General features: G+C 51.2%; 6 protein-coding genes across 6 annotated transcripts; 5 read left to right on the top strand and 1 right to left on the bottom strand.

Annotated features, from left to right (window-relative positions):
• Window positions 1-130: 130 nt before the first annotated feature.
• On the top strand, window positions 131-2,150 carry MIND_00695700 (Methionine aminopeptidase; the record flags this gene model as incomplete). The annotated part of the gene is made up of 12 exons (XM_037363662.1): window positions 131-260; window positions 309-447; window positions 505-578; window positions 627-711; window positions 764-1,103; window positions 1,152-1,267; window positions 1,318-1,407; window positions 1,463-1,482; window positions 1,529-1,808; window positions 1,859-1,958; window positions 2,011-2,070; window positions 2,118-2,150. 12 exons carry the CDS (start codon window positions 131-133, stop codon window positions 2,148-2,150), a joined length of 1,467 nt encoding a protein of 488 aa, XP_037219306.1.
• A 2,370-nt stretch (window positions 2,151-4,520) lies between these two features.
• On the bottom strand, window positions 4,521-5,102 carry MIND_00695500 (histone H3; the record flags this gene model as incomplete). The annotated part of the gene is made up of 4 exons (XM_037363661.1): window positions 4,521-4,691; window positions 4,742-4,930; window positions 4,985-5,014; window positions 5,073-5,102. The coding sequence occupies 4 exons, from the start codon at window positions 5,100-5,102 to the stop codon at window positions 4,521-4,523; spliced, it is 420 nt and encodes a 139-aa protein (XP_037219305.1).
• A 1,030-nt stretch (window positions 5,103-6,132) lies between these two features.
• MIND_00695400 (uncharacterized protein) lies at window positions 6,133-10,516 on the top strand (the record flags this gene model as incomplete). Its single annotated transcript, XM_037363660.1, has 17 exons — window positions 6,133-6,173; window positions 6,223-6,570; window positions 6,623-6,827; window positions 6,873-7,199; window positions 7,247-7,479; window positions 7,903-8,349; window positions 8,402-8,455; window positions 8,507-8,865; window positions 8,915-8,956; window positions 9,003-9,027; window positions 9,077-9,249; window positions 9,298-9,351; window positions 9,404-9,424; window positions 9,469-9,713; window positions 9,766-9,963; window positions 10,013-10,104; window positions 10,153-10,516. 17 exons carry the CDS (start codon window positions 6,133-6,135, stop codon window positions 10,514-10,516), a joined length of 3,228 nt encoding a protein of 1,075 aa, XP_037219304.1.
• Window positions 10,517-10,752: 236 nt separating this feature from the next.
• Window positions 10,753-13,442, top strand: MIND_00695300 (uncharacterized protein; the record flags this gene model as incomplete). The annotated part of the gene is made up of 13 exons (XM_037363659.1): window positions 10,753-11,345; window positions 11,394-11,447; window positions 11,501-11,573; window positions 11,620-11,857; window positions 11,906-11,950; window positions 11,998-12,022; window positions 12,068-12,240; window positions 12,289-12,339; window positions 12,390-12,410; window positions 12,461-12,705; window positions 12,762-12,959; window positions 13,005-13,096; window positions 13,145-13,442. The coding sequence occupies 13 exons, from the start codon at window positions 10,753-10,755 to the stop codon at window positions 13,440-13,442; spliced, it is 2,106 nt and encodes a 701-aa protein (XP_037219303.1).
• A 743-nt stretch (window positions 13,443-14,185) lies between these two features.
• Window positions 14,186-15,400, top strand: MIND_00695200 (uncharacterized protein; the record flags this gene model as incomplete). Its single annotated transcript, XM_037363658.1, has 3 exons — window positions 14,186-14,849; window positions 14,907-15,053; window positions 15,105-15,400. The coding sequence occupies 3 exons, from the start codon at window positions 14,186-14,188 to the stop codon at window positions 15,398-15,400; spliced, it is 1,107 nt and encodes a 368-aa protein (XP_037219302.1).
• Window positions 15,401-15,704: 304 nt separating this feature from the next.
• On the top strand, window positions 15,705-16,797 carry MIND_00695100 (uncharacterized protein; the record flags this gene model as incomplete). The annotated part of the gene is made up of 3 exons (XM_037363657.1): window positions 15,705-15,994; window positions 16,045-16,277; window positions 16,325-16,797. The coding sequence occupies exons 1-3, from the start codon at window positions 15,714-15,716 to the stop codon at window positions 16,795-16,797; spliced, it is 987 nt and encodes a 328-aa protein (XP_037219301.1). The 5' UTR covers window positions 15,705-15,713.
• Between the last annotated feature and the right edge of the window lie 81 nt (window positions 16,798-16,878).

Below are 16,878 nucleotides of genomic sequence, written 5' to 3'. Positions count from 1 at the left end.
CCAAAAATCCGCCACTGAATGGCATCAATGAACTGCTGATCCGCTTGGTGGTATTACCACGTTTTTCACGGGTTGATGCGGAACAGAATGCCGGTTGATCACACATAAAATTTCCTTGTCAGATACTACGATGTCCCTGTCGACAGTCCTTTGGCGCGTATGGCCCAGACGATGCTCAAGTTACCGTGGATACGCGACTGCAGCAGTTTCGAAACCCTCGTCGTACGGACAACCGTTGTTTCAGTCTCACCCCCACCTCGGTAGGGCGTCAAGTTCAGGATGACATTCCTCATAATCACACCCGCTAGTCGCAAACACAGAACTCACTCCTGGGTTCAGCTCCGAAGAATATGAAACACGAAGGAGACGTCTAATGGAGTCGCTTCCGGACTCGAGTATTGTCGTTTCGACTGCAGGCACCATCAAGTATATGAGCGGTCAAATTTTGTGCGTCGCGTTCTTCACGGGAATATTTCCTTACTAAGTTTCGCCGCCCTTGCACAGCTACAAGTTCCGCCAAGCATCAGACTTCTGGTATCTAACTGGTTTCGACGAACCTGATTCTGCGGTTATACTTGGTGAGATCTACGCGCTTTCATCGTGTTGTATGTAATGAATGCGGCCAGAGAAAAATTCAAGCTCCCGCGGCTACCGGATGTCCCTATTTTCCGCCGGCAGAGACTCTGCGAAAGAGAAGTGGGATGGTGCACGGTGTGTTTCTCGTCGATTTCAACCTTACACTCAACCTTCATTGTCGTGACAGAACTGGCTTTCCTGAAGCTCGCTCTCTGTTCAAGGCCGACGATGCAAGGTCAATAGATCAATTTGCCCCTCATCTTCGATCTCTATTATCGAGTTATTCCAACGTCTTTGTCGACCTTCCTCCTGGTACTCCTCGCAGGAAGTCTGGTTCTAAATCACTCTTCCAGTTTCTCTCGTCTACTCCCTTGCGGAATGACAATGACGCTGTCCTCGATGCACTGTCCAGTTCTCGACGCAAACCTTTGGCCCCCAAGATAGCACGTCTGCGAACCATAAAAAGTGACGCCGAGTTGGACGTAATGCGCAAGGCAGCCCAGATAAGCGGACGTGCGCATGCTGCTGTAATTATGCTCTTCGCTCTAGGCCAAATAATCTCAATTCTCTCCCAGACAATGGGTTTCACGAAGCCGGGACTGTCCGAAGCTGCTCTCGCCGCTCACTTCGAATACATATGTGCCCTTGGTGGATCCCAACGGCCGGCCTATGTTCCAGTCGTAGCCTCTGGGTATATCTTGAATCACTGAAAGATGAATGTGGCTCATTTCCTTACCCCAGCGCTAATGCCCTCATTATCCACTACACTTCCAACAATCATTTGGTGCAAGAAAACGAGCTTGTTCTGATTGATGCGGGTTGTGAGCTCCAGTAAGTCCCGGTCAATATTCCGCGATTTCTATCCAGCCTTGACAGAAACCCTCAGTGGCTACGCGTCTGATATCAGTACATATTCTACTCGCGAGTCGTCATTTACGTTGACTCATTTAAGCGCGGACATTCCCGGCGTCTGGTCGGTTTACAGAAGCACAACGTGATCTCTATGCGGCAGTCCTTTCTGCCCAGAAAAACCTGATACAACTATGCACCGAGGACTCCGGAATTGGAATGCATCAGTTGCATATGAAAACTTGCACACTCTTGCGGCAAGAACTCAAGCAAGTGGGTATCGACGTTGTTGGCAACGACCTCGATCTGCTCTTTCCACATTACGTCTCGCATCCCATCGGCCTAGACTTGCACGAATCGACTTACTTCGATCGTCTTGCTAGGTGCTAGATTATTTTCCTTGTCCTTTCGGTAATCTGACTTGTGCACGCAGCCTGCGTCGTGGGATGGTGATCACTGTGGAGCCCGGCATTTACGTCCCCCCGACCGCCCAGTTTCCTAAACATTTTCACAATATCGGCATCCGCATCGAAGTAAGTTGCGAGCTGTGAGCTTTGCTATCTCGCTCTAACTGATCCGTTTTAGGACCAGGTTGCAGTAGGGAAAGACGTTCCTGAGATCATTTCTTCGGTCGCACCGAAAGAGGTCCGCAGATCTTACTATCAGTCAATGCTCCCTCTCATAAACACTAGATCGACCTCGTTGAAGCAGCCTGTTTATCGTAGAAGCCCATATCTATCTAATCGCTTAATCTACTTACGTTATTCGCATAATGTAACACTGTCACGTCACGTGCTCTGAAAAAATCTGCGTCGACCACCATGTTGGTGCTATACGAGACGGCGATGGGCTACTGCCTGTTCAAAGTGGGAGATGCTGCCAAGTTGGAGAGCGACGACCTGTGGAAGGAGTTTGAGAGTCCGGAGAAGGCGAGCAAACTGTGCGCACTCGTGCTTTTCGTTTTTTTCTCCTGGCAGACTGATAGCTTCTCCACAGCCTGAAGCTAAAAGCAATCCATCGGTTCCACTCGACAGCAACCGCCGTCGAGGACGTGACCGCGCTGCAAAAGGGCAAGCTGGGGAAAGGGTTGAAGGAGTTTCTAACGGAGGAAGTTGTGAATAAGGGCAAGAATAAGGAGTCGCTCCTTGTCATAGATCCTCATCTCTGTGAGTTCAAGGTTCACCCCGGAAATAGCCATTTCTCATACATACCCAGCACAATCTATCGCAAAAAAACTAAGCATCAAGGTCAGCGCAGTGGAGGGAAAGAATGATGACCTATGGCGCGGTATACGGTCTCAACTGACAGCGCTGCTGAACGGTGTGGATCCGAAAGACTTGGCGACGATGAGCTTGGGTCTGAGTCACTCGCTTTCTCGGTGGGTTTACTTTTCTCTGGCCTTCTGGCGACGACTCAATCACGCGTTTAGATTCAAGCTCAAATTTTCGCCGGACAAGGTGGACACGATGGTTGTTCAGGCCATCGCTCTGCTCGATGACCTGGACAAGGAAATCAACATCTATGCCATGCGAGTGAAGGTCAGATTTACTTTTTCGGCCCCTTATAATTTTCTCATCGGTGTAGGAATGGTATGGCTGGCATTTCCCCGAGATGGCCAAGATCATCGTGGACAACCTCGCGTACGCCAAAGTCGTGCGATTAATGGGTTTCCGGACCAACGCTTCATCAACGTCGTTTGCCGCGATCCTTCCAGAGGACCTCGAGGCAGTCATCAAAGCTGCTGCCGAAATTTCGATGGGGACTGAAATATCTGATTCGGATATTGCCCACATTCACTCCCTTTGTGACCAAGTCATTTCAATATCAGCATACCGGGCGCAACTCGCAGAATATCTGCGAAATCGGATGGTGGCCATTGCCCCCAACCTTACCGCTCTTGTAGGAGAGCTGGTAGGCGCACGACTCATCAGTCATGCGGGCAGCTTGCTCAGCTTGGCGAAACACCCAGCGAGCACGGTACAAATTCTTGGTGCGGAGAAGGCTCTTTTCCGCGCCTTGAAGACCAAACATGATACGCCCAAGTATGGGCTGATATACCATGCATCGCTTATTGGCCAAGCGCCACCAAAATTAAAAGGCAAGGTACGACGACTAAACTATTTCTCATCTGTGCATACCACATCAAGCTCAATTCTGAGTAGATGGCCCGTATGGTTGCCACGAAAGCCGCGCTTTCAATACGTGTCGATGCACTGACCGACTCCGACGGCAAATCCGAGCCGTCAGCGCCCTCAATAGGGACGGAAAACCGGGCCAAACTCGAGTCGCGGCTGCGCAAGCTCGAGTATGAAGACGACCAGTCAGGCGTCCGCCGATTTGGTGATGCGGGCAGGAAGCAGACTGCAGGGTTCTCGATGGGCGGGGAGACGAAGACATACAACACGAAGGCTGATGCTGTTGAGCTGGTGTCGACTCAGCGAGAGGACCCGATGGCGATTGCGGTGCAGGCAGTTTTGGATGTCAAGGAGGAGAAGAAACGGGCCAAGGAGGAGCGGAAGGCGAAGAAACGGGCGGAGAAGGAGAAAGCAAACCAAGAGGACGACGACGATGATGATGACGACGCTATGGAAGTAGACGGCGAGTCAAAGAAAGAGAAGAAACGGAAACGGAGAGAAAGCGAGGCGGCACCAGAAGTCGAGATGAAGACGGTAAATCCTTTTTTTTCCAGATTACAAAGATATTAATGGATTTCTCGCAGGAAGAGACAGAGGAGGAACGAAAGGCGAGGAAAGCTGCCAAGAAAGCAGAGAAGAAGGCAGCGGCGGCGGCAGGGGGGGGAGTCAGACTCACCGAAAAAGAAGAAAAAGAAAAAGTCGGAGGCATAGCTTGTTCATTTTCCTGGTTAATCGCACATACTATTTCTCTCATTTCTTCTTTCTGTCAAGTCTGGTCGGTATCCAAACAAGTCCAAACACCTTCCGCATTCAAAGGATTCTGCCAGAAACACAACGCGTTTATTCGGCACGTGAGCTTGTTTACAGTCGTCGGACTAAGATACATGAACGAAGAGAATTATACAATATAGGCTGTGCAATACGAGTGCCCCTACGAGCTACTCGGTGACGATAACCAGCTCACGAGCGTTCACCACGGAGACGACGAGCAAGGGCCAAATCCTTGGGCTGGATGGTGACCCGCTTAGCGTGGATAGCAGCCAAGTTGGTGTCTTCGAAGAGGGAAACAAGGTAAGCCTCAGCAGCCTCCTGGAGGGCCATGACGGCGGACGATTGGAAGCGGAGATCAGTCTACAGTCCCGTCAGTGGCAGGCAAAGGACAATGGATTCTCGTTACGCACCTTAAAGTCCTGGGCGATTTCACGAACCAGACGCTGGAAGGGGAGCTTGCGGATGAGGAGCTCGGTCGACTTTTGGTAGCGACGAATTTCACGAAGGGCGACGGTACCCGGCCGGAAACGATGGGGCTTCTTGACACCACCAGCGGCGGCAGTGGCAGTCTTGCGAGCGGCGGAGCTCTTCGAGGCAAGCTGAAGAGTGGTCAGGAAAGGGTGGCATAGTGGGCGAGATCAGTGACGACGTGCCTGCTTGCGGGGAGCCTTGCCTCCGGTGGACTATAAACAAACGACCGTCAGCAACGAGGAGAGTGGAGAAGAGAAGGTGGTGGCGGACCTTACGAGCGGTTTGCTTGGTGCGGGCCATTTGGTGTTTGTCTTGTGGTGGATGTGGTGGTTGGTGGAAGAGTTGAGTGGTTGGGCGATCAAAAACGAAACCTGCCTTTTTATAGCCCTGAATGGTCACATCAACAACCCAACAAACGCGTCCGCGTCGCGTCACGCTCGTGTCACAGGGAGGTTCGTGACCCCGTTTACGCGACTTTGCTTGGTCCGTGCGCGCACATAACATGCAGACTCTGCCGGATTGAGAGTTTCACACCCGACCTCGAAAGAACAACGACTTTTAGAGCACTAAAAACGAGCAAACAGCCGAAAAATTTGCATTCAAGTTCATTGACACTTTAACTCTTCTAAAGTTCTTTTGGTTGATTTCTGTTTTCATCCCCACCTTTCCCATATGCTTTTTGTTTTCCTCGTTTGAGAATTAGCACGTTGTTTGGAAAAGCCGGCGTCCGATCTATGCAAGAAGTCAGTGCTGGAGGCTCGAATTCTGTCAATCCCATCTCAAGAGGTCAACTTCAAGTTGATTCCTTGAAGATCTCCACCGCCATTGACATTCTAACGAGGCATCGGCGCCGCATCGCAGAGCTTGAAGTGTAGAGCTTAGACATGCAGATTCAGATTGTTACGAGCGGCGGTTTCGACGAAAAAGTGGGCCATTGGGGTGTTGGCTGGAACGAAAGCAAACAGTCACACTGTGAAAAATTAAATTTTATTCTGACTGTTTGATTTGTGGGTTCCCATATTGGATTCCTCGGGAGCTAGGCAATGGATGGACGCGGTGTGCGACGAAGACCAGCGCTCAGCGGCTATGATGCTGGCTGGAGGGGAAACCAACAAAAAACGCGTGGATGTTCGCGGCGCCAACAGCCACGTGAGGGCGAAACGGAGATGTCATCAGCTCCAGAACTTGCTAAAAATGCCCAGGATGGGCAGTCATGGCCATCCTCGATAGTCTGCTAAAGGCAGCGATTTAGAGTCACTGCGCTTGTCGCGACCTCAAGCCGACGGATGGCACGTGAGTAAGCATTTTCTTCTCTCCCCTGTCGTACGATATGGCCAGCTTTCCCGTCATCGTGGTTACCGGTGCGAATGCGTATGTTCTCGTGGTGCATATGCTATGAATGTGCTTAAATGCCCCTTAGTGGTGTCGGGTTTGGGGTTTGCCAACGACTTCTCTACCAGCTTTGCAGTTCCAATCCACCCGACTCTTGGCCCCAACCTTGGGCCACCAGGGCCAACGCTCTGGCACTTGAGCCGCCCACGGGAAACGGCCTCGTCCTTATTCTGGCTTGCCGAAGCGTGAAGCGGGCGGAGGAAGCGAGAGATGAGCTTTACCATTCACTCGATGCCCATATAAAAAAACTGCGAAAACATCCCGAATATGACGGCTATGCCGACGAATTCAGGCACAACCTGACGATAGAAGTCGAATATCTCGATTTGGCCAGGCTAGACACTGTTTTCGACTTTTCTTCCCGGGTTTCTCAAAGGTTTGCACTTTCCGGTCTTTCTTTGTCAATGCAGTTTCTTGACTGTCTATAGACATCCATATGTGTCGCATCTCATTTGTAACGCCGGATATGCGCCATTCTCTCATATAATCTGGCCGGCCGCGATCCGCCAACTCTGCACCAACTTTCTCGAGACTGTCACTAAACCCGTATTCTATGCTCAAACGTTTGGCGAACTCACCAGCGACGGTCTGGGCCATACCTTCCAATGTAACTTCTTCGGGCATTATGTTTTGGTGCGTCCTTCCTGGATACAACTTCCTGTTGTAAATCCTCCACAGTTCAGGACATTAGAGCCACTTTTGAAGAATACTGCCTACTCTGCGGACTCGCGCGTGATTTGGTGCTCCTCTTTAGAAGCTTCCCCAAAGTTTTACGACCAAGCGGACTGGCAGCACATCAAGAACCATCACCCATACGAGAGCACCAAGTACCAGATCGACCTGACGGGGACTATCTTGGATTTGCAGTCATTGCAGAATAAAATAGTCCTCAAACGCGTTCGACATTTTGTCTCTCAACCGGGCGTTGCCCATACCAAGATTTCCACAAATCTTGTAGCCTATGGCGGCTTCATCGATGGGTTGAAGCTCGTCCTCTTTTATCTGGTGTGTGCTCAGTAGTATATACTCATTTGCGTTCAACTCCTTGACAGGCACGTCTCTTCAATACGCGTCACCACTCCATTGCCCCAATCAATGCTGCTATTGCGACAGTCCACCTGTCCCTCGTCGCACTCTCCTTCATCACGTTCTCGCAACAAAAACCTAATGAGAAACCTGAGTTCGAGCCTGTTCGCTTTGGTGCAGAGACAACTCGGTTGGGAGAGGCTCAAGTTGGGCTGACGCCTGTGTTGGGCTGGGAGCAAAATCAAAAACTTGCGGAGTCGTTAGTCTCCCAGTGTGACGAGCTCTACGGTCATTTCTTGCGAAAGAGGACTCCACTGTCATAGCTTTTCTGTTTTATTTGCAGTACTTACTTATACTTATCCACGCCATTGCATCTCCAGAATCGGAGCTGGATCTTGACCGAGAATCAATGACATAGCTATGTAAATCAGACCGAAAGCTGTATGCTTGATTATTCCGTACCTCACGCTCGACGTCCATTTTCGCAGAGCGTCTCTACATCTATGGAGGCCATACTTGGACGGGTTGTAGCACTACTGCGACGCCTGTTTCAGACAAAATTTCTCCGCGGCATCTTTTCCCTCTTCTCCTTTCTGTCACGAGCAACGAAAAGGCGACCAACAAACCAGCATGACCACCACCCCACAACTACGACCTCAGACGCCATTATATACCACCGAAGGCCCGAATACCCTTCCCCACCGAACTACATAGCTGCAAGCCACCTCCCCACAACTCTCCATCCATATCTGCATCCCGGACCCAATGCTTCCCGTTCATCGCAAGACATTTCAACGGTTCCCATTAACCAGGACTCTTATTCCCTGCACTCTTTGTCGGCTTCGGTCCACAATCTCGCTGGAACCGTGACATTGAACGTTCAGGACGCCACAACTTCACGGCCAGCAAGCTACTTGGCGCCGTCACCTGTTGGGAGCGCACGGTCCAGCCTCGACGTTCAGATTCAGGTCGAAACAGAGTCGCCCGCACAGTCGCGAAACCCGTCTTTCGTGCATTTGGAAACGGGCGATGCGGTGGAGCCCGTTGCGGAGTGGCTGAACCAGGCGTACCCGCGAATTTTCCCTGGGACACCGGAGAGCTTCAGTCGATACTCTAGGCGGAGATATGTGTGAGTTATGTTTGCTTTCGTCGGGGACTGTTAGATTCTCACTTGTGGACAGTGGCAACGAAGAAACTAATTTTAATATCCCACCACTAACGGTTGGCGGCAAGGCGTCAGTCAACGAGCTCGGGATTCTCATCAGTCGCTCATCCGTTTCATTTAGGAACAATCCCTCCGAAGAGTGGCAGACTTGCTCGCATCCCGAAGGCGCTCCGTATTTCCATCACTCTAAAAACGTAGGCTCCGACTTAAACGATGTTCTCCTCCCCCCCATGCTTTCCCAGCGTGTCTTCACTGATGCAGACCTCTTTGACCCAGAGGCTCTCGAATGGATCAACCGTCAGATGAAAACTATCCTCGACTTCCTTCGTGCACGCAATATCACGCCCGAAGAGCATGTGGACCTCGTTCTCGATGAATATTTCTATTCAGACGACAGTAGAGGCTGTCAATACTATTTCGTCAATCACAGCTCTCGGTGCATTTTCTGGATGGATTCGGTGAATTCGGAACTGTTTGAAGGTAGCATATGAACCTCCTTTCCGAAAGGTACTTAATAACGGGATAATAGTGGCGAAGGAAGTCAACGGCATTAGCTCTGCATCGCATATCCGTATGTTGTAACGCCGCGTCTTTCTTGAGGCTCACATCTGCACTAGGGCATATTCTTGAAGCCCAATATTGGTTTGTTTACTTCCAGATGCTTTTGTTTGTTGAACTCCAATATCGGCAGGTACCACTGCGACTTGTTCCCACTGTCTCTGAACGTGACCCCTGCAATTGTCGATGAACTTCGTGATATTGTGCTACACTCAATCGGAGACCTCATCACCTCTTCTACGTCCACTGTGAGCTGGAAGATTGATCAACTAAATGACATGAGCCGTTTAGTTGACGGCTTGACCAGTGAGCACTGTCTTTTTTTTTCTGAGGTAGCTTGACCGATTGTGTTAGAAAATGTTGGGAAAAGTCACGGCAAAAAGTTGAGCGGAACTAGCTGTCTGGTCGGTGAGTGCTGGCAAAGATTGAATGTTAATCATGTTCCAATCCCATTACTTAGGTCGACTAATGCAGGAGTTCGGTAGGTCTCCTTCTCATGAGCTTGCATCGTCTTACGCTTATCAGTGCGTGCGCGTGTCTACAACTTCCATGGCGAACCTGGCGCGAGGTTGAATGTGGACCAATCTGTCTATGACGTCGCCCGACGACGGACGCTCCTCATCAAACTTCTCAGCCCGCTTCTATTCTATGCACCCGACTTCCACCTCGACGGTCTGCATACCATCTTTACTGATGGGCTCGTGCGCCATCGTGGATGGTCTGAATTTGTGAGCCGCTTAACGGGTGAATGGCAGGAATTCACGCTTTATGTATGCGCCATCTGACATTCGCTGAGTGTGTCTGCTTATATTTCTTTTGTAGGCAACCGTGGTTTTGAATGCGAATGTTGCATTTTTGTCCATCCAGAGTGTTGATACAGATGGGCAGTCAACGCCCCATAGGACGCCCACCCAAATTGCGAGCTACATGTCCATGCTGACCAGCATTGGCGCCATCATCGTTGGGTTGCTTTTGCTCAAGCAGAACCGCAATCGGGATCGCGTACCGGCACCCGAAGCAGTAGGCCAACTCTCATTTCTTCGAAATTGTATTCACCCCGTTGTAATAGGCCTCTTATATGTCCAATCGAACGCATCCTACGCTTGGGCTCGAGACACTGGCCATTCTTTATTCTTTACCTTATGCAATGCTCATCTGGTCGTGAGTTGATTGGATTTTTTGCCCCATTCCAAACTTACGGTCTGAAAGGATGGTTTCATTCCTCGCGGCCTTCTCCTTCCTATGCTTCCTGCATGCTGATCTGAAGACACGAGCCCTTTCAGCGGTCATATGGGGCGCAGTTGCTGCTCTAATTCTTTGGTGTGCTGTAAACGGCTGGGAGAAAGGCATGGGTGACTGGGAGTGGCCATTTCTCTCTCGACTATTTGGCACGAAAGACGAGGAACCTGAAGCGGAGGAAGATGATGACGACGAAAAGAGCACTGATGAAGTAAAGAAGGAGACCGCATCCGTCGCGTCTCGATCTAAGTCAAGAACATGGCGATGGCGATGGCCATCTATTTCAATACCGGGTCGGAAAAGCTCTCTCGATTCAGACGAGACTGCGGTATGATAAACGCTCACTTTTGGTGTATTTCTAGCCACCCGCCAACTGTATCGATAGCACAATGTTCTACTTACTTATTTGTTGTAAGCTGCTCTTGCACTAGAATAATGTAACTTGGCTGTCCTCGCGCCGAACAGAAGCAAAGAAGCAAGCCGTCTGAGATTAGATAGCGCCTGATTTGGACGAGCTGTACTGCAGGCGAAAGTCCTCTTAGTCGCTCATCGTTTCGGGTCTGCCACACCATGGAGGCGATACTGGGGCGTGTATTGCCTCTCCTACGACGCTTGTTGAAAACAAAATTCCTGAGCGGTATCATTTCTCTGTTGAGCCTCTTGTCCCGAACCATCATCACCATCCGCTATGGCCCAAAGCAAGACCATCTGCCCACAACGACGGCCTCAGAGAGCCACGAAGTCGCTGAGAAACCCTCTCTCTCCACCGAAATAGCGGCAAGCTACCTCCCGTCGTCAGCAGCCGCACTTGGTCCGTATTTGCATGCAGGACCCAGCTCCTCACGGGACGTTTCGACGACAACCACGGCAATCAACCAGGACTCGTACTCCCTGCGCTCGTTATCGGTGCATACCAGCCCGGAAATCACGATCACCATTGAGGATGGCGCAACTTCGCGACCACCGAGCTCTTCGTCGCGCTATTCGGATGCTAGCGCCCATTCCACTGCTTCAGACTCGCATACTCGGGCAAGCATAGACGTGGCGCCTCAGTTGCTGGCCGCAGGGGATACCGCTGGGCCGGTGTCGAAGTGGCTGAACAACAAACGGATTGCTCCAGCAGCGCCCGACAAGTTCAGCCGATACTCGCGCCAGAAACATGTGTCGGTCTATAGCATTCACCTAATCACTTGGTGCTTATTTTCGTTCAGCTCAAACAACAGGACTTATTTCAGAGTTGAACCTTTGACTATTGACGGAAGATCGTGCGTAAATGAGTCTGCCAAAAAAGAACCGCGTTTGCTCATTCCATGCCCAGGAAAAACCCTTCACAAGACTGGCAGCTCTGTCTGCATCCAGAAGGCACCCCGTACTTCTTCCACGCCAATAATGTGAGCTCGTCTGAATTTTCAGTTTCATGTGACCAACAAGGCACAGCGCACATTCACAGATGCGAATCTCTTCGACCAATCTGTCCTTGCGTTCATAAACAAACAAATGAGCGACATATTCGACTTTCTTCGTGCTCAGAGCGTGCTCTTGGATGATGGTACCGACCTCGTTCTGGACGAGGAGATTTACGACGACGGAACCAGCGGCTGTCAGTACTACTTCGTTAACCATGAAGCGCGCTGCATTTTCTGGGTCGATCCTGTGGACTCGGAGCTATTTGAGGGTGGGACTTAACCTTGCCAGTGAGAGAGAATGCTGACACAGTCCCCAGAGTCGGAGCTGCTACCAAATGGCATACAATCGCAATCCCACATTCGTATGTGGACGAATTATTCTGTTTTCTGTGCGACTTATGGTATTAAGGATATGTGCTGGAGGAGCAATACTGGTGCGCCATTGCTTGAGTTCCGTGAGGTCATTCTTACCAGGCTAGGTATCACTGCGCGCTCTTTCCGCACTCATTAGATCCGACACACGCAATTGTGGACGAGCTAAGGGTGCTGGTGCTGCACTCCATCACGGACCTGATCACTTCTGCAACATCGACGGTCAACAGGAAGATGGACGAACTCAACCAGATGATCAAGGTTATCAATAGTCTGGCGAGTGAGTTTCAACTGGCCATAGAATTCGGTCTTTACTCAAAGTCTTTAGAAAACGTTGGGAAAGGTGAAGAGGATCATGCTGGCATCAGCTTCATCATTGGTATGTATTATATTGGATTTCCGCTGTCTAGCTCAATCAAAATTTTCAAGGACGGTTGATGCTCGATTTTGGTCGGTTACACAGCTGTGTCAACCCTCATGCTGTACTCACGCACTCACAGCTCACGCCCGGGTTTGCAATTTTTATGGGGAGCCAGAGGCCCGACTAAACGTGGACGATTCCGTCTACGATATCCAGTCTCATCGAACACTCCTCATCAAAATTCTCACTCCGATACTTTTCTACGCACCAGACTTTCATCTGGAAGGGTTGCGCAAAATTTATACCGACGGGGTTGTCCGGCATCGCGGGTGGTCCGAATTCGTCACGCGTCTCACTAGCGAATGGCAGGAATTCATTCTCTACGTATGTGTGCCACATCCTTTGCTCTTAGTTTCGGGTCCAACGAACAGATTATCTAGGCTACGGTCGTGCTCAACGCCAATGTGGCCTTTTTATCTATCCAGAGTGTGGACACAAACGACCAAGTCACTTTGCACCGCTCCCCTACCCAGATTTCTAGTTACATGTCCATGTTGACCAGCATTGGGGCGATTATCATCGGCCTTCTGTTGCTGAAACAAAATCGGAATCGTGATCGCGGAACCGCACCTGACGCTGTAAGCCAGCCTGCTTTGTTGAATATAACTACTAACAACCTGTAGTCGTTCTATATGTTCAACCAAACACATCCTACTCTCGGTCTTGAAATTCTCGCCATCCTCCACTCATTGCCGTACGCATTGCTCATTTGGTCGTAAGTCCAGCTGTAACCCGTCTTTAAAAAAGTTGCTTCAACCCACAGAATGGTATCGTTCCTGGCGGCGTTCTCATTCATGTGCTTCGACGCTTCCGACCTCAAAACGCGGAGCCTGGTCGCGGTGCTGTTCGCAGCCATTGCTTCCCTTATCCTGTGGTGCATCTTCAACGATTGGCAGACGAGTGTTATAGACTGGGAATGGTTGTTTGTGCTGCTTCAGAGGAGGGTCGATGAGGGCATAGCGAGTGCCGCAGAGGCCGCGGCGCGTCCGTCTTGTGTGAAGAGGTGGCGGGAGCGCTGGTTCTGGGAACGTTCCAAGATGGGGAACCAGTCCACAGTGTAGTGTCTTTGGGTATGACGTTGAATTTGTACTGTAACCGGAATGTGGCTGTTACATGAATCTACTACTTAGTTTGCATCTGCGCTATAACCCTGAGTCACGTGCACACATTTACCCTCACCCACAATGTGGCCTACAAGCGACTTACTTACTCCCTAGAGCACGGACGCTAGCTCGGCACACAATAGCAACCAACACTTGACTTCCTCGCTGTTGATTTGTGGGCCACCATCAAACTTCAAGTTGGATGTGCTCCACGAGTAAGTACTTGGAATGAATATACTCGCCCATCTGCAGGACACAATAGATTCGCTCTTCTCGAGAACGAGATCTTTGCGAGGGGAATTCAAAGAGATTTACTCTTCTGCCACGCACCGCCCTTGCGGCTCTGGTTGTTGCTCAACGCGGGAGGATCTAAAATCCCACGTTGACGGTTACCTGTAATTCAACCACTTCTTTGGCGCTTCCTGCAACTACAACTTGGTGTCGCAGACCGGGCAGCCTCGGTCATCAGATGGGCCGCTTTTTTGTATGTTGATGCGAGAGCAACAATCGGCAGCATCCGGAAGACGCAATCTACTTCTCTTAGTCTTTCTCAGAGATGGGGGCACATGGTGGTGTAGTGTTGGCGCCAAAGACTGCGAAAAGTATAAATGGGACGCATAATACTGTCAACTAACCATTCCTCTTCGCTTCCAAGACCGGCTCTTGTGGTTTGTTCGCTCATAATGACCAGTTGATGCTTCATGTTCATCGCCGTTTGCCTAGGTTTTTTTTTCTCTTTCATTATGCCCTTCAAGACTGTCCTTTTCGGCTTCCTCGTCTCTTCTGCGCTCGCGCTTCCAATCCGACGCGAAGTGCCCCAGGAGCACTCCCACCAGCAGATCCTGACGTCTGTCACCGCAAGCCTCGCGAAAAACAACCCCAACGGCATTGTGGACCCCGTCTTTGGGCTGCTGGGGAACGCCGCTGCTGCAAAAGGGCTGGGCAAGCTGACGGACCCCGACTGCCTGCAGCAAGCGACGGCCGACCAGGCGTTCACCAATGCCAAAGCGGCGGGCGACGTCCAGGGCCAGGTTGATGCGCTCATCTTCCGTGCTTTGGAGCGCAACTCGGGCTCTGTCGGCGCGCCGTCCAACGCGTGCAAGAGTCTCAAAGCTGTTAACCCCGAGATCGCCGCCATCAGCCAGCACCAGGACCCCGCCTCGCCGAATGCGGCCGCCACCAACAAGGCCATCGCGCTTGCGCTTGCCAAGCAGATTGCCGCGGTGGGCGGCAACCCGCTTGATGCGCTCAAGTCCGGCACGTTCGCGCCGGGGAAAGCCGGCGACTCTACCGGTAAAGGCAACACCTGCGACGATGCGAACGACGCGGTGGGATGCATTTTCACCCAGAAGCTCATTGTAAACGGTCAATAATAATAATGCTGCTGATGCCTTGAATTTCGTGCTTATATGATGGGGACAGATGCAACACCTGACGAAATCAAAGCTGCTGTGGCCGGCGTTGCGGTTGCCGCTCCGCCTCCACCTCCGGCCCCGCCCGCTGCCGCCGCTCCAGCGCAGGCCCAGGGCCCCCCTCCGGCCCCACCCGCCAGCGCAATCGGCAGTTTTGGTACATTTTCCTAAATTATGATAAAATTCGCTTGGCTAATCGATTTGGCAGGCAAGTGCAGTGTGCCGCAGATCGAATTTGCCGCGGGCCTCGACGGGCGGAAGGAAACATCGTTCCAGCCTGTAGATAAGAGCTCGTACAACCACGGCTCCGCGCAGGCCATCGGGATCATCACGCAGTTCATCTGCGACACGCTGACAAATAGCTGTGGGGCAGACGCCAAGGCCAAGGCCACCTGTGCTGCCGCCCAGGCCGCCGCAAATGCAGCCCCGCCCAAGACCGGGGCTGATGCAGACGCGTTCAACAGCGTCTTTGGGATCCAGACGGCAAGTCGTTGTTTTCTCTAGTATTAGTTTCTCACTGCTGGTCCAGAACTTCCGCAGTGTTCAGGCTGTGGATGACCAGGGGAGGGTCATTGCTGGATCTGCGAATTAGATTGAGGCGGCTGTAGTATTTATTTCTGTGTCAAAATGGCCCTCCCAGTCAACATCCTGCGCACAACGCTACGATTTAGATGAATTGAGGCGAGAAGATATAATAGACACACATGAAAGATGAAAGACATTTAATCTGGACCTGTGGAGAACTTATCGTTGACTGAATCTCGAAAGTTGAAGAAGTTGGAACACGTCACATCAAAATCACCCTCACCCCTTCCTCATGCCGCCATTACCCTCCACTCTCCCAGATTCTGCCTCTTCTTTAATCGCCTCTGCTCAACGGAGAATACATGACATCTCTTCCCATCAACTACCCAGATTGCGGGCATGCAGTGGGCCTCGGTCCACCCTTGACGCGCTGGACGAAGAGCTACGTGGGGATTTCAATACCGTGAAGGGCATAGTGGAGGAACTCGACGGCCTCGTTGGTGATCTGACGCGAAAGCGGGACCAGGAGGAGCTGGAGGGTGTGGTGGCTGAGTTGAATGATACTCTGCTTCGGTGCGTTAAGCAACCTGTGTTGTTGCGGATTTTTCAACAGAGGATGATAGACTGCGGCGTGAGGCTCGTGACGCACTGCTGGCAGCGAAGCGTGCTATGGATAGCTTAGACGAAAAGGCCCGGCGGAACGAATTGCTTGGTGAAAAACGCGTCGTCGATGAGAACGAGAAGAATGGAGATGCAGTTATGGCGGCGCAGGACAAAGTCACTGGCGCAATGCAGAGGACTATGGACTTGTTGCAGGCAGAGCTGGAGCGCTCAGTTCTCTCATCTCAAATGCTTTGTGGGTCGGATTCACCAGCTTCACTGCAAGCTAATTCTTTTGTGCAGCAAGTTCAACTGCAACACTCAAATCTACATCTTCGACGCATGACACTCTCACATCCGTCATGGATACCTCCAAGCAACTCATAACTGCCCTCGAGAAGGCTGACTGGCTCGATCGAATCCTGATATTTGCTGCACTGTCTTTTTTCCTGCTTGTCGTGCTGTTCATCCTGAAGCAGCGGATCTTTGACCGGAGTATGCGGCTAGCGTTTTGGTGGACGCGCTTTTTACCAGACTTCCGCGGGGACGAGGCATTGCTGAGGGCTGAGAAGGGGGTCGCGGAGACGATTGTCGCATCATCAAGTATAGCGGCATTGGTCAGCTCGACGTCAATAACGCAGTCATCGGCGCTTTCTGAGCCGACGAGCAGCCTCAGTGAACCCCAAGCTGCAACCATTTCCGAAACTCTGTCTTCAATTATTTCAGACCCTTCAAGCACAACAACGGCCTCTGACTCTGAACACGACGAGCTGTGATTCGTCCGTCCATATCTGGAGTATGGGTATTTGAAACTAAGAAATCGCCTACGGTAGTATCTCAAAGGCAATTACCAGAGA

This window comes from Mycena indigotica, assembly GCF_014461135.1.
Source record: "Mycena indigotica strain 171206Taipei chromosome Unknown Mind.scaff0006, whole genome shotgun sequence".
Classification (NCBI taxonomy): Eukaryota; Fungi; Basidiomycota; class Agaricomycetes; order Agaricales; family Mycenaceae; genus Mycena; species Mycena indigotica.
Note: the sequence above shows the minus strand (reverse complement) of the source record. Positions and strands in the feature narration are given on the sequence as shown.